Source organism: Heterocephalus glaber, unplaced genomic scaffold, assembly GCF_053883595.1.
Source record: "Heterocephalus glaber isolate CG9 unplaced genomic scaffold, H.glaber_assembly_v1.0 deba00001538, whole genome shotgun sequence".
Taxonomy (NCBI): Eukaryota; Metazoa; Chordata; class Mammalia; order Rodentia; family Bathyergidae; genus Heterocephalus; species Heterocephalus glaber.
In genome coordinates, this window is record NW_028258333.1 from 29,215,739 (window position 1) to 29,230,779 (window position 15,041).

Sequence of the window (15,041 nt, forward strand, 5' to 3'; positions counted from 1 at the left end):
GGTATGATTTTAAGAGATTTGAGAAGCTGGGTACTGTGGTTTATGCCTGTAGTCCCCAGCAGTTGGAAGGCTAAGGCATAAGGATCAAGAGTTCAAGGCCAGCCTGGGCTGTGTAGTGAGATCCTGTCTCAAAAGAAGATTTGGGAAAGTAGAGGCAAAAGGGGTAACTGACTGTACTTGAGAGATAATAATGAGACCGAATAAAAAAGTTTATCCTTGATTCAGTGTAGTGATGAGGGAGAGGGAAAAGTTTATTTAGTGAGATGGAAAATACAAGAGTAAGGACAGATTTCAGGTGACTAGCTCCACTATTTACTGAGTGTGCGGTCTCCGTGCAGTGGCCAAGTTGAAATCATCAGTAAAGATCTGGAGCACCAGAGGGAGAAAAGGACTGGAGATACTGCTTAAGCAGGAATGAGCATATGCATCTGCCCTTTCTTTTATTGCAAAGTACTAAGCAATATTCTTTAGGTATTAAATGTATTGAGGCTATGTGAAATTAATTAAGCATTAGTAGTGTCATGTCACTCAAGTCTGCTGCCCAAATAAATTAAAAATCATTACTGATGAGTGAGATTTGGGGGCACATACCTGTGATCCCAGAACCTCTCTGATAAAAATCTTCACAAAAGTCAAGATGTGGGTTGCAGTGTAACTCATTGGTAAAGTACTTGCTTTCCAAGTACGAGGCCCTGGCTTCTATTCCTAATACCACCACCCCACCCACCTACCCAAAAAAGGCAAGACATAGATTGGGAAAATAAGCCATTTTATCCATTCTCCCTTCCTGGAAAATAATGTGGAAGGTGTGTATATGGGAGGGAAAATAGATTTGGGGGGCTTTAGAATTGTGAATAAAAGATTGTAGACCTGTAGTAAATGAGACCACACACTATATTGTCTTAGTTACTTTCTCGTTGCTGGAAAATAACCCGACATCCACAATTTAAAGGAAGAAAGGTTTATTTTGGCTCACAGTTTGTAGAAGTTTAAGTCCATAGTCAGCTGGCTTCAAAGTAGATGGCATGGCAGAGAAGACAAAGCTTATGGCATGGAAACAGGGATCAAGGTAGGAGGGAGAGAGGTAGATCCTTTCATGCCATGTCCCCAGTGGCCCATCTTCTCCCACCAGGCTTCACCTCCCATCATCACATTTAGCTATAGACTCATCAGTGGACTGATCCACACTGATGAGTATCACACCCCATAATCAAGTCACCTCCCCAAAGCCCAACCTATGAGCACAAGAGGCTTTGGAGGAACATCTAGATGTAAACCGTAACACATATTCAGACTTTTCCAAGCAGAAAGGAAAAGTTTAAAGTCTTTTATCTCATCATTATCCTATCTGAAATTTTCTTCATGGACTTAGGAGTTAGACTCTGGAGTTTGATCCTAATTTTACCACTTAATTATTTAAAGTTGCTGTGAGGGGGCCGGGGATTTAGCTCAGTGGTTCTCGTGCCTGCCTCCCAAGCGCAAGGCCCTGAGTTCGATCCTCGGTACCAGGAAAAAAACAGCCGAGTTGCTATGAGAATTCATTTAATATTTGTGGAGTTATTTGGAACCATACTTGATACCTAGTAAGCATTATAAATGTGTTTGATTAAAAATAAAAATTCTGCTTGAGGAAACATTTTAAACATTATTTTTAGAATGGTCTGTTGTGCTTTGAAATTTTTGGTCAGACTCCTAAAAGACAGCAAAACAATTGTTTTTTCCTCAGGTTATTCTCATGTGATAAAAGAAGTTATGAAAAAAACAGCAACAAGAAGAAAAATGATTTAGAGGACCAAATAAAATCAGCCTTTTATGAATCCAGTTATTTTTAGTTTACTCACCTGGTATCTCAGTAATATATTTTACTGTGTTTCTCAACATTCAAATTGCTTTGAAGCATTTTAAAGATGAGTCTGCTGAGGGCTGGGGATTTAGCTCAGTGGTTCTGCCACTTGCCTCACAAACACAGGGTCCCAAGTTCAGCCCCTGGTACAAAAAAAAAAATGTTTAGCACAAGATGAGTCTGCTGGGACTCAAAGGTTCTGTCTTGCCTGGAATCACAGTTTGTGGCAAAATGTGAAAATTCTGACTCCCTAAATACTATCTTTACATGGAGGATACTGCTTTGAGCATTTAAATGGCTATTCCACCAGTATTCTTACTGTTTTTCCTAAGGCCACATTTAAGTATATAAAGTAGTTGGAAATTCTTGGTAATGTTTGCAGTTGTATTTATTGAGTGCGCTTTGGACTTGGATGTTGTAGTTAAAAACCTGTGTTAAAAGTAGTTCTTTAGTGCTGGGGATTTAGCTCAGTGATTCCGGCAGTTGCTTTGCAAGCGCAAGGTCCCAAGTTTGATCTCCGGTACCAAAAAAAAAAAAAAAAAGTGTTTTGTTCTTTTTAATAGCTGCTTGTAGCCTTGATTTAGCAAACTAAATAATATATAGAGTTAAGGGACATAAATAGAGTATCACTTTGGAACTAAATTTTAAACATAAAGAAAAGTGGAATCATAAGGGCTTAATTTTGAAAGTAATTATATATACCATTTATTTTTGCTCTGTGTGCCTGCATATTAGGGAGCACTGTTAGGTACTATGAGGTGAGTATATAGATCAAAAATCATTTCCCTCAGGTGGGTTATAGTAAAGAGGAGTCCATGAATTGTATTTATCAGAACATTTATAGAGTTGAGTGTGGAGGAAGTATTAAACATAGTTTTGATATTAAATCATGAAGAAAGTTAGGGCCAGGGGTTCAGTGGCACTGCACCTGCCTCACAAGCGTAAGGTCCTGAGTTCGATCCCCAGTACTAGAAAAAAAAATTTGTTCCAATGAAGAAAGTGAGCAGACCTACCATAGAGAGTTAATCAGTTATCAAAAGCCTCTCAACAAAGAAGTCAAGATCAGATGGTTTCATTTGTGAATTCAGCCATTTAAATAAGAATTGATGCCAGTCCTTCTCAAACTGTTCGCAAAACTTGAAAAGGAAAGAAAAATTCTAAAGTCATTTCTGAAACCAGAATTACCCTGATACCAAAGCAAGATGGTACTCTGATGGCAAGAAAGATATCACAGGGAGCGGGGATTTAGCTCAGTGGTTTCGCCACCTGCTGCACAAGCACAAGAACCCGGGTTCGATCCCTGGTACCAAAAAAAAAAAAAAAGATACCACAAAAAAGCTATGCCGGTATTCATGATTGAAATCAAATATCTTCAACAAAATACTGTTAAATTCAACAGTGTGTTTTGTGGGGTTTTTTTTTTTTGGTAACCAGGGATCGAACTCAGGACCTTATGCTTTTGAGTCAGGCAGCGGAACCACTGAGCTAAATCCCTGGCCCCATACACCAGGACTGAGATTTATTCCTGGGATGTAAGGATGGTTTAACACAAAAATGATACACCACATTGATAAAGGATAAAAATCACACAAATATATCAATTGAACAAGCTTTGAGGGAAATTCAGCACTTCATAAAATGGCATCAAAAGCACAAGTAGAAAAATATACAAGGGGGACTACATCAAATCAAAAACCTTTTGTACAGCAAAAGCAATCAACAGTGTGAAGACAGTCTACTGAATGGAAAAAATTTTGCAAATCATTGTCTAATACTGTTACGTGAGGGGTTAATACTAAGTCATGTAAGGAACTTCTACAGCTCATAATAATAAAAACTACCCAATTTAAAAAATGGATTGAGAACTTGAGTTTACTCCAGAAAAGACATGCATTGGCCAAAAGTTGTATGAAAAAATGGTCCATGTCATCAGTTGTCAGGGAAAGGCAAACCAAAACTACTGTGAGATAATAACCTCATACCTATTGGGTGGTGGTTATGAACAAAGCAAAAGACAGTGAATGTTTGTGAAGGTATAAATAAATTGGAACTCTTGTCATAGTTGGTAAAAATGGATATGATCACTATGAAAAACTATAGAAGTTTCTCAAAAAATTGAAAGAGATATATGGTATGATCCAGCAATCCCATTTCTGGGCATTTATCCAAAATAACAAATCAAAAGCTTAAATACTAGCATTCCAGTGTTCTTTGGAGCACTGTTCATGATAGCCAAGATGACTGGATAAAGAAAATGTATGTGTACACACAAAGAATGCTATTTGCCTTTAAAATTTTTGCTGTATTTTACAATATGGATAATCCTTGAGGATATTATACTAAGCCAGTCACAGAAAGAAAAATAATACAAATTTCTACTTTTATGTGGTATTTAAAATAGTCAACTAGAATTAGGATGTAGAATTAGGGATTAACAGGTTACCGGGAGAAGGAAATGGGCAGTTCAAAAGCGAGGGATAATGTTTCAGTCATGCAAGATAAACACTAGAAATCTGCTGTACAACTTTGTTTCAGTAATGTATGCTTAATATTTTGGAGTAGATCTCAAAAACTTTTTTTTTTTTTTGCTGCGGTAATACAGAAATTTTATTGAAGGCATAGCATCAGAGTTGGGCTTGCAAAGGTGGTAGCATTTATCTAAGCAGAGATAAACTGATTAAGCATCCAAACAAGAGAGTACCCAGGCATGATGGTACATGTCTGTAATCTCAGCTGCTTAGGAGACTGAGCTTAGGAGGACTGAAAGTTGGAGCAGTTTGGTGAGCCCTGTCTGAAAAATGAAAAGGGCCGGGGATGTAGTTCAGTACTAACTCCCTGGGTTCAGTCCCAGTACTGCAAGGGAGTAGGAAATGATAAATGCTAATAAAGGCAAAGAAGATATTAGAAAGCACGGGGTTAGTTTGAAAAATAGTATAAGTTTGTGGTGCTTGTGGTTTAAAATTTGGAAAGGTAAGTATAGAAAAATAATATGAGGGCCCGGGGATTTAGCTCAGTGGTTCCGGCAGTTGCTTCGCAAGCGTGAGGTCCCAAATTCTATCCCCAGTACCCCAAAAAAAGAAAAATAATATGAGAGATCTTGAAATAAAGGCAGAGAAATACTGAACTTTACTCGCTAAGCTGTGGAAAGCCATTAGAGATACTGGAGCTGAGTTGACACAGCTGTCATCTGGCAAGAAAGGTAGAATGTCTGATGTGTTACTAACTAGTTCATGTTATTGAGTAATAGATCTTACTGTTCTGTAAGCGCCTTCTTGAGTCATTTGCAGGGAAGATGGATGCACCCTGAGACCATAATGCTAACTGAAATAAATCAGACACAAAAACCTGTGTGCATCATGGTTTCTCTTAAATGAGAAACTCAAAATGTAAATAAAGAGCAAAATAAAAGAAAAGATAAGAGGTTAAGGAGGGGAAGGGAGGTTGAAGGGAGGGGAGGGGAATGGGAAAAAAATAAGATATATCATGTACAGGTACATATTCACTATGATGAATGTTGTTATATCTAAAATGTACCAGTAAAAATGAGGGCAAAAAAGATAATAGAAAGTGAATAGGTAGATTTAATTGAGATAGGGAATCGAGATGGGGAGAATGAAAAAAAGAATTAAGATGTGTTATGTACATGTACCAACTCTGCATAAGAAATGTATAATCATTAATGCAAACATATACTAATAAAACGGAAGAAAAAAATCTTTGGGAAAGGTCTTAGTTCTAGCTCATGGTAGAATGTGATTATAATATTAACTTTGTTATTAATGAAAATTCTCCCACAAAATTTCAAAAATGACAAATAGCAATCAAATTTTAAGCACTTCTTTACTATATATTATAAGGTTTGAATTAATGTGAGTACATGCTAATGCACATCTTCTTTACAGGTGTTAGTAAAATGGCCTTTCGTCATTTAATTGAGTTCACATATACAGCAAAATTAATGATACAAGGAGAAGAAGAAGCCAACGATGTATGGAAAGCAGCAGAGTTTCTACAAATGCTAGAAGCTATCAAAGCCCTTGAAGTCAGGTAATTATTTCTTTAGTACAGTTATAGATAGTCATTTCAGACATTTGCCAGTTAGTCAAAAACTAAGAAACCTGGGCATGTGGATACATCCCATACCTGTAATCCAGCACTCTGGGAGGCTGAGACAGGAGGATTACAAGTGTGACCCCAGCCTGAGCAATTTACCAACTTAGACTTTGTCTTAAAATAGAAAGGGATAGGTTTGTAGCTCAGTGTGAAGGCCTGGGTTCAATCACCAATACCAGGAAAGAAAAGAAAAGGCAACTATAATATGCCATGCCTTTAGAGAAATACTTTTTTTTTTTGCAGTACCAGGGATCGAACTCAGGACCTTGTGCTTGCAAGGGAGGCACGGTGCCACTGAGTTATTTCCCCGGCCCCAGAAGTACATTTTGAAATTAAGAATATTTAAGCATCTTTAAAATTCTTCCAGATACTGATTGTTCTTTCATTTGCATTTGGCTTCTTGGCCTTGTGTAAAATTCATGCTAAGATTAAAATAGCATCTTTGGTATTGAATTTAAATTGTGAATTATTTGTACCAAGTCTCATTCTACAAAGGGTTTAGCTTACAAAGGCTAAGATAGTATGGTTTAAGGAAACCAGGGAAGATAAACAGGCCAAGTGGGTGTAAGGAGATGAGTCAAATTAGAAATATTAGAATACAAATACATTCCACTATATACTTGCTTATTGGGCTACATCTAGCTCTGAATTTTGAAGCACCTAGAACATTGAAAGAGAAAAAGTACTCAGTTACATTATTCATTGTTGTAGGATGAGAACAAGTCAGCTGCTAGCATTCTTAGTATTAAATCATAAAAGTTCTTCTAGCTGGTATAAAGAAAGCATGGAAGGATATAATTAACAAAAACCTGAATATCTTCACATAGTGAATAGTTGCAATATAAGATTATGCAGTGGGTGACCAAGATCAAGAGCTCTGAAGCCATTCTCCCTGGTTTAATATCTTAGCTCTATCACTGTATGGCCTTAAGTTACTCAACCTCCTGTCTGGTTAATGGTCTTATTTGTCAAATGGGAGGTAATAATGGTACTTTCTATTCAGAATTATTTGTGAGGTTAAATGAATTAACGCATGTGACATACCTAGTGTGGTGGCATATAGTGCTCTAAATATATGAACTATTAGCATTACCTCCTGGTTTTTTTGGGTTTTTTTAATGATGACCTTCAGTGTAGGTCATTGGCGTAAAACCAAACCACAGTTAGGTGAAGTCTGTTTCGTGGGGGAACAGATTGATTTAATCCAACTTATTAGTATGGTTAAGTCAAAAGAAAATTTAGAGGCCCGGGGATTTAGCTCAGTGGTTCCTTTTTGCCAGGGATTTAGCTCAGTGGTGCCACTGCCTGCCTTGCATGCACAATCCCTAGTACAACAACAAAAAAAAATGTTGACTATCTCTAAGAAATCATTAAACTGTAATTGTCCATAAATATCATTTCTTTTATTTATTTATTTATTTATTTTGGTACCGGGATCAAATAGGGGTCCTTGCGCTTTCGAGGCAGGCGGTAGAACCACTGAGCTAAATCCCTGGCCAAAATGATTGTTTTTTGTGTTTTTTTTGGTACCGGGGATCAAACTTGGGTCCTTGCGCTTGTGCAGAAGGCGGCGAAACCACTGAGCTAAATCCCTGGCCCTATCATTTCTTTTAATTAGTTTGACAGCTCAAGATCAAACTTGAGGAAAAAAGCTTAATGTCTTTATTTTCTCTGATGCTTAGTACCTGGCAAACAGGTATTTAGTAAGCATTTGTGATAAGATGGATGCAGATGTGCCAGTCAAAACCAGTCTGTTACTCTCCTGCAGAGTGTGCTGAATTTACCAAAATACAGGTATGTGTTGAAGGACATTAGGCTGTCCATTCTCAAAATGGAGATGGGCAGAGGTAGATGTATACAGAAGGAATAATACCAGATTTGTGGTTAAATCTTGGGTGAGAACCTTCTGAAAAAAACTTTTCCTACAGTGTGGGTTGTTTCTTCCTTCTGCTGGTGGTTTCTCTTGCTAAGCAAAAGCTTTTTAATAAGATAAGATTCTTTGTGATCTTTCCTGTGTGATTGGGGTTTTGTTCATAAAGTCACCAATGTCTTCAAGAGTTCTGCCTATTCTATCTTCCAGCCAATCTAGTGTTTATTTTCATATTTAGATCTTTGAACCATTTCAATTTTAGTTTAGTGCAAGATATGGATGATACAGGTCTAGTTTTAATCTTAGGCATGTGGAAAGCCAGTTTTCCCAGCACCGTTTATTAAAGAGGCAGTCTTTTTTCCAGTGAAAATGTTTGGCTCTTTTGTCAAAGATAAGGTGGCTGAGTGTGTTTGGTGTTGTTTCTACCTTTTCTAATCTGTTCCATTGATCCTTAAGTCTTTTTTTTTGCCAGTAACTTGCTATTTATATCATAGTAGCTTTATAGTATAATTTTAAGTCAGGGCTTATGATGCCCCCTGCCTTGCCTTTGTTGCCCAGAATTGCTTTTCTAGGTCTCTTCTGGTTCCAAATGAATTTTAGGATTGTTTTCTCTAATTCTGTGAAATATTAGCTGCTGGAATTTTGATCAGGATTCTATTAAATCTGTTTAACAATTTTGAAAGTATGGCCATTTTTACTATATTGGTTCTTCTTCTTACCCAAGAACAAGGGATAGCTATCCATTTTCTGATACCCTCTTCAATCTTTTTCAGAATACTGTAAACTTCCTTTGTTAGATTGATTCCTAGATATTTCATTTTTTTGGATGTTGTTAAAGGTATTGTTTCCCTAATTTCTCTCTCAGTGAGTTTATTTGTGTACAAGAATGCTATTGATTTTTGAAAGTTCTTTGTTGTATCCAGCTACACTACTGAATTTGGTTGGTAAATGTACAAGTCTTTTGGTGGAGTTTTTGGGGTATTCTATGTAGTGTATCATGTCATCTTCAAATAATGATAATTTAACTTCTTCCTTTCCTATCCTTACTCCTTTCATTTCTTGAGTCTGGCCCCTTAGACTACTTGGCCATCCTGACACCCATTTCTTTTATTTCTTTCTGTTGTCTAATTTCTCTGGCTAATGTTTTAGAACTACATTGAATTAGAGTGGTGACATTGCACATCCTTGTCTTGTTCCTGATTTTAGAGTGAAAGCTTTCGGTTTTCGTCCATTTAGTATGATGTCAGCTGTTGGTTTGTCACAGATGGCTGTTATCAGATCGAGATAAAGACCATCTATTCCAATTTTCTTGAAGGTTTTTATCACGAATGGATGCTGGACCTTGTCAAATGCTTTTTTTGCATCTATTGAGACGCTCATACAGTTTCTGTTCTTTCCTCTCTGTTAATGTGGTATATTACATTTATTGATTGAACCATCCCTGCATCTCTGATGAATCCTACTTGGTCATAGTGCATAATCTTCTTGAGGATGTGCTGCATTCTGTTTGTCAGTATTGTATTGAGGACTATTGCATCTATGTTCCTTCAGGAGATTGCCCTGTAGTTCTTTTTTGGCTGGATCTTTCTCTGGTTTTGGTATTCAGGGTAATGCTTACTTTCAGAAATGAATTTGGGAATATTGCTTCCTTTTCAATTTCATTAAAGAATTTGAGAAGTGGCAGCATTGAGTCTTCTCTAAATTTATAGAATTCAGCAGCGAATCATCGGCCTGGGCTTTTCTTTGTTGGTAGGTTTTTAATTGCATCTTTTTAAATGTCATTGACAGATACTGGTTTATTTAGAATTTTTGTATCTTCTTGATTCAGCTTTGATAATTCATATGTATCTAGGAATCTGTCCATTTCTTCTGTATTTTCCATTTTATTAGAATACAGGTTCTTGAAATAGGTACTACTGATGATCTTCTGGATTTATGCAGGATCTGTTGTAATTTCACCTTTTCATTCCTAATTGCATGGATTTGAGTCTTTCCTTTTTTTTTGATAAAGCTAGATAAAGGTTTCTCCATTTTATTTAATCTTTCAAAGAACCAGCTCTTTGATTCATTGATTCTTTGTATTGGTTTCTTAGTCTCCATTGCATTAATTTCTGTTCTGTTCTTTATCATTTGCTTCTTTGTACAAGCTTCAGGCTTGACCAGCTCTTTTTCTAGAAGTTTGAGTTTCAATATTAGGTTGTTTATTTGAGCTTGCTCTGTTTTTCTCATATGGGAGTTCACCACTATAAATTTTTCTCATAGGACTACTTTCATTGCATCCCATAAATTACTGTATGTTGTATTTGCATTATTGTTTTATTGTAGAAACTAATTTCTTCGTTAATTTCATCTGTGATCCATTGGTTGTTCATGAGGGTGTTATTTTCACATGTTCATGAAGATTTTGTGCCATTGATTTCCAGTTTCATTACACTATGGTCTGATAATATGCATGAGATAATTTCAGTTCCTTTGCATTTACTTGAGCATGTTCTGTGAGCTAGTGTGTGATCCATTGTGGAGAACGTCCCCTGTGCAGCTGAGAAGAATGTGTGGGGTGGAACACTTCTGTAGATATCTACTAAGTTCATTTGTTCAAAAGTTTCATTCAGTTCTGATATTTCTTTGTTGATTTTTTTGTCTAGATGATCTTTTTGTGACAGTGGGCTATTGAGGTCCCCCATTACAATTGTTATGAATGCTTATTTGATTTTTCATGTCCATTAATACTTGTTTTATATAGTTGGGGCCACTGGTATTTGGTACATATATACTTATGATTATTATCTCTTCCTCTTGGATTTTTCTCTTTACAGGGAAGTAGTGGTCTTATTTCTCTCTCTCAATCAATCTTGGCTTGAAATCCGTTTTGTCTGCAAATAGAATAGCTACCCCTGCTTTTTTCAGGCTTCCTGTTGCATGGAGTATTGTTTTCCATCCTTTGAATTTCTTTTTGAATTAAATGTGTTCCTTGTATATAGCATATTGTTGGATCTTGCTTCTTGATCCATTCTGCCAGTCTGTTTCTTTTGATTGGTGAATTGAGACCATTTACATTGATGGTTATTATTGATATATATTGACTTACCCTTGTCATGTTATTTTCCTGTTGTTGGCCACCCCCTCCTCCCCCCTTCTAATTACTTGCCTTACCTGGTGGATTGATTCTGTTGGGGTTCATGGAGTTGTCCTTGTTATCTCTTTCTAGAATGTCTTTCCAAACATTTTGGAGTGCTGGTTTTGTGGTCATGAGTTTCTTCAGGTGTTTGTCATGGAAGTATCTTATTTCTCCATCAAGTTTGAAAGATAATTTTGCAGGATACATCAGTCTGGGTTGGAGGTTGTGTTCTTTTAGAGCTTAAAATACTTCGCTCCAGGCTCTTCTTGACTTGAGAAGTCTGCTGTGATTCTGATGGTCTTTCCTTTAAAGGTGATTTGTTTCTTTTCTCTAACAGCTTTTATTATTCTGTTCTTGTGTTGAATTTCTGGAATCTAGACTATTATATTCCTTGGTGTAGATTTTCTTTTTGATCATGACTAATTGAAGTTCTATATGTCTCATTTATCTGTATGTCAAGTTCCTTTTCCCTGTTAGGGAAGTTTTCGGCCATTACTTCTGTGAACAAATTTTTTTTAATGCCATTTGCCCTATCTCCTGCTTTTTCACTGACTCTGATCAGTCTTGTTATTCTTCTTTGCATCATCTAGCAGCTGCTGGATTGATTTTGTGGTCTCTTGCAATTTTTAAGAAATCTTTTCCTTTCATGATCCCCAGCTGAAATCCTGTCTTCTATGTCTGATATTCTGGCCTCACATTAGCTTATTCTGCTGCATATACTTTCAGTGGAATTTTTAATCTCCTGGTTATTTGTTTGAATCTGTTTTATAGATCCTGTTTCTTTCCTATGTTGGGCATTCATGGCTTCCATCATTTTCCTAAGCTCCTCTATTTTTTTTTCTTTTTAAATCTGTATCTGCTCTAGAGTCACTAACCATTATCTTTCATTGTGGTCACCATCTCTGTAGTTACCTGAGAAACCATTTCTGATTTGGTTTTTTTTCTTGGAGCCTCATTTATCTGCTTTGTTATTTCCACTGTTACCACGTCAGAAAGTCCATGTGGGTAGGTTTCAAGTTGTTCCACCTCATTGCCCCCAACGTTTGCCTTTAGTGCTGGAAGTCTGGGTAGCATCTTGATTAACTGTCTTGTCATTTTCTTTTCTTTTTAGTTTAATTCTTGGGTTGATGCTTACAAATTGCTTATGGCAGATAGCTTTTTGCTAGTATTTAGAACCCTTAGGAAATGACTGCTTCTCAGAAATATCTCTTGGGTGTAGCTGTCTTTTGGGTTTTGAGTCTGTTGCAAGATTCTGTCTCTTCAGTTTGTTGGGGATGAGAAGTTGCTGCCTGTTTGGCCTAACCCTTGGTTCTTTGGCCCTGGTCTGTGTTATTTTTTATGATCCTTAGACAGCCTCATTCTTGGCATACGAGGAAGAACAACTGATTAGAACAACTGATTAGAATAATATGTCACCTTGGCTAAAGTAGTGCAGTCAGCAGTAGCTATCAAATACAGCCTAGAAAATGACAAACTGTAGTAACTATTAATTTTCCACCCTTAACCATATGAACTAGATTTATGGGTATATAACAAAATCTAAAACTGGCAATTTTACCATTGGGAGAAAATTTTAAAGGGTTTAGGTGAGAAAAAATGGAAAAATTGAAGAAAAGAGATTAGAAGCAAGGCTAGAGGACAAAGGAAGATTCCGCAAATTTGGGGGAACTAGTGAAGAAGACAGGAAGGAAACAGAAGGAAGAAATAAAAAGAACAACAACAAAAAAAACCTAGAAACAATATTCACATTCATAAAAGCAAGAATAATCAAGAAAAAAGAAAAAAAAAGAAAAAGGAAAAAAGTCCACTTCAGAGTGTGTCTCTGCTTTTCACTGGTAGACAAAGTGAACAGACTGAACCCAGATCTGTATTGATTTACTGCAGGGTAGTGGATAATCCCAGCAAGCCTGCACCTTTAGTTCCACTGAAATTTGGGCTATTTTCTGCCTGTAACCAGATTTGTTCAGCCTGCAATATTCCATATGCCTTCTGCTGGCTTGAACTCAGTTCCTTGACCTCCTTTAACTCAGTTCTGCCTCACCCCTACACTGGAAGCCACTAGATGGTCTAGATGCTCTGAGTTCTGAGCTCAGTTGACCTCTCTCCAAGATGGCTGCCCTCTAGTTGGCCTCTTCTGGGTGATATCTGAATCTGAATAACTCACCAGCCACTGTAGTCGGCTGTATCCACTGCTACATTCCACTGGTTCATTTCTCCAATGGAGGTCTCTGGGGTCATCAGTAGTCACCAGGCGTCTGCAGGTTTGAGCTGCTGCTTCCACACAGTAAGGCCTCAGGGAGAAAGTGCCATTTGCCACCACCTCCTTTTGCATTGAGGTCTCTCTCTTTGCGCTCCTTGTGGGCTTCAGTTCTCACTTCAGATACTTGCTGGGTCCCACTTCCCTCTTTCTTGGCTTCTTCATGTTGCTATATTCTAGCATCTGGACACCAAATCTGAGGCTGTTTATCTGCTGTTCACCACACTACTATCTTCCTGGAAGTCTCTTTTTGTTGGGTTTTTTTTTTTTTTACCCCCATTAACTTTATTGATACATTTTAGGTATAAAATACAGTTACATTCATCATTGGGATCTTGTACCTTTACATGAGTATCTTGTTTCCATTTTTTTTCCTCTTCTCATATTTTTTCCCTTCCCCTACCCCTCCCAATTCCCCTGCTTTTATAGAACTTTTCCTCCTGTTACACAATGTCAGTTATACATTTTTTAAATTACAATATTAAGATCTAGGAGACATTACCACAGATTTTACAGAATTTTAAAGGGTATAGAAAGCATATTTCAAAAATCTGTTTTGAAATAAATTTGACAACTTCTAAGAAGTACCTTGGAAGACAAATTAATGAAACTAACTCTGGAGGAAATATAAAATTTGAATAGCACCTATTAAAGAAAGTATATTCCTAGCTTGAAAACCTGCCTATATAATAACAGCAGGCTCATAAACATTTTAACTGATAAATTATATCAAACATTTAAAGCAGAAGAAAGAACACTTCTTGCCTCATTTTAGGAAATCAACATTGCGCTAATCCTAAAACTGGATAAAGATAATAGAAGAAAAAAGTGTTAACATAGATAGAAATTTGTTTAACAACACAAACCTTTGAAAGTCAGATCTGGCAGGATGTAGAAAGTGGTTTTGTTATAGGGATGGCAGTGTTGGTTCAGCATTGGAAGATCCACCCCCAAAAGTCATCATTTAAACAGGAAAGGAAAAAGCCATATGCTCTTGTCACTAGTTGGAGAAAAAGTATTGGACTAAATTCTACAGCTGTTCATGGTAAAAGCTATCAGGAGACTAGAAGTAGAACAGAAACTTCTCAACAGATTAAAGACATGTACTCCATACTTCCAGCGAGAACGCCTTATATGAATGGAGAAGATACAATGCTTTCTCCTTAAGGTGGGGAACAAGGGCAGATATGCTTACTCTTTATCTGTCCATTAAACTTTGAAACCTAGTCCCCACCAAAATAGTCTAGCAATAAAATGACACAATTAGGATAGGATTGGCATGGCAGAAGCAAAGTTTTTTTTTTTTTTTTGGTACCGGGGATCGAACTCTGGTCCTTGTGCTTGCGCAGCAGGCGGCGAAACCACTGAGCTAAATCCCCGGCCCAGCAAAATCTTTATATGTAGATGAAGGGATCATCTACAGAGAAAATACTAAGAAATCTCTAGGAGCCCCTAGAACGTGTACTTTAATTTAGCAGGATTAGAAAACACAAGGTATATATAAAACTTCAAGTCTGTGTATACTTGCTATAAATGAAGAACTAGATATTGAAATTTAAAAGTTATGTAGGAGTAGAAAGGACCCAGAAAAGCCAAAAACAAAAATAAAAACAAAAACAGTGTTGGAAGACGTTTAGCACCCAACTTTAAGACTTCTTCTAAAGCTACAGTAATCAAGGCAGTGTTGGTGTAAGGAAAGACATATAGATCATTGGAATAAAACAGAGAATCTAGAACTAGAACCACACATATATGGTCCACTGAGTTTTGAAAGATTATTTAACATTAGCATTTTATAGAATATAAACTCGATTCAAGAGCTGAGGAAGAGATAGTGTCT

General features: G+C 36.9%; 1 protein-coding gene across 5 annotated transcripts in view; it reads left to right on the plus strand.

The window, feature by feature from the left end:
- Zbtb35 (zinc finger and BTB domain containing 35) overlaps window positions 1-15,041 on the plus strand; it is a 43,393-nt gene that overhangs the window by 6,843 nt on the left and 21,509 nt on the right. For all 5 annotated transcript variants that reach the window (XM_087189347.1, XM_087189348.1, XM_087189351.1 and 2 more), the window contains exon 4: window positions 5,746-5,890. In XM_087189347.1, coding sequence (XP_087045473.1) covers window positions 5,746-5,890 — 145 coding nt within the window. The remainder of the gene's footprint in view (window positions 1-5,745; window positions 5,891-15,041) is intronic.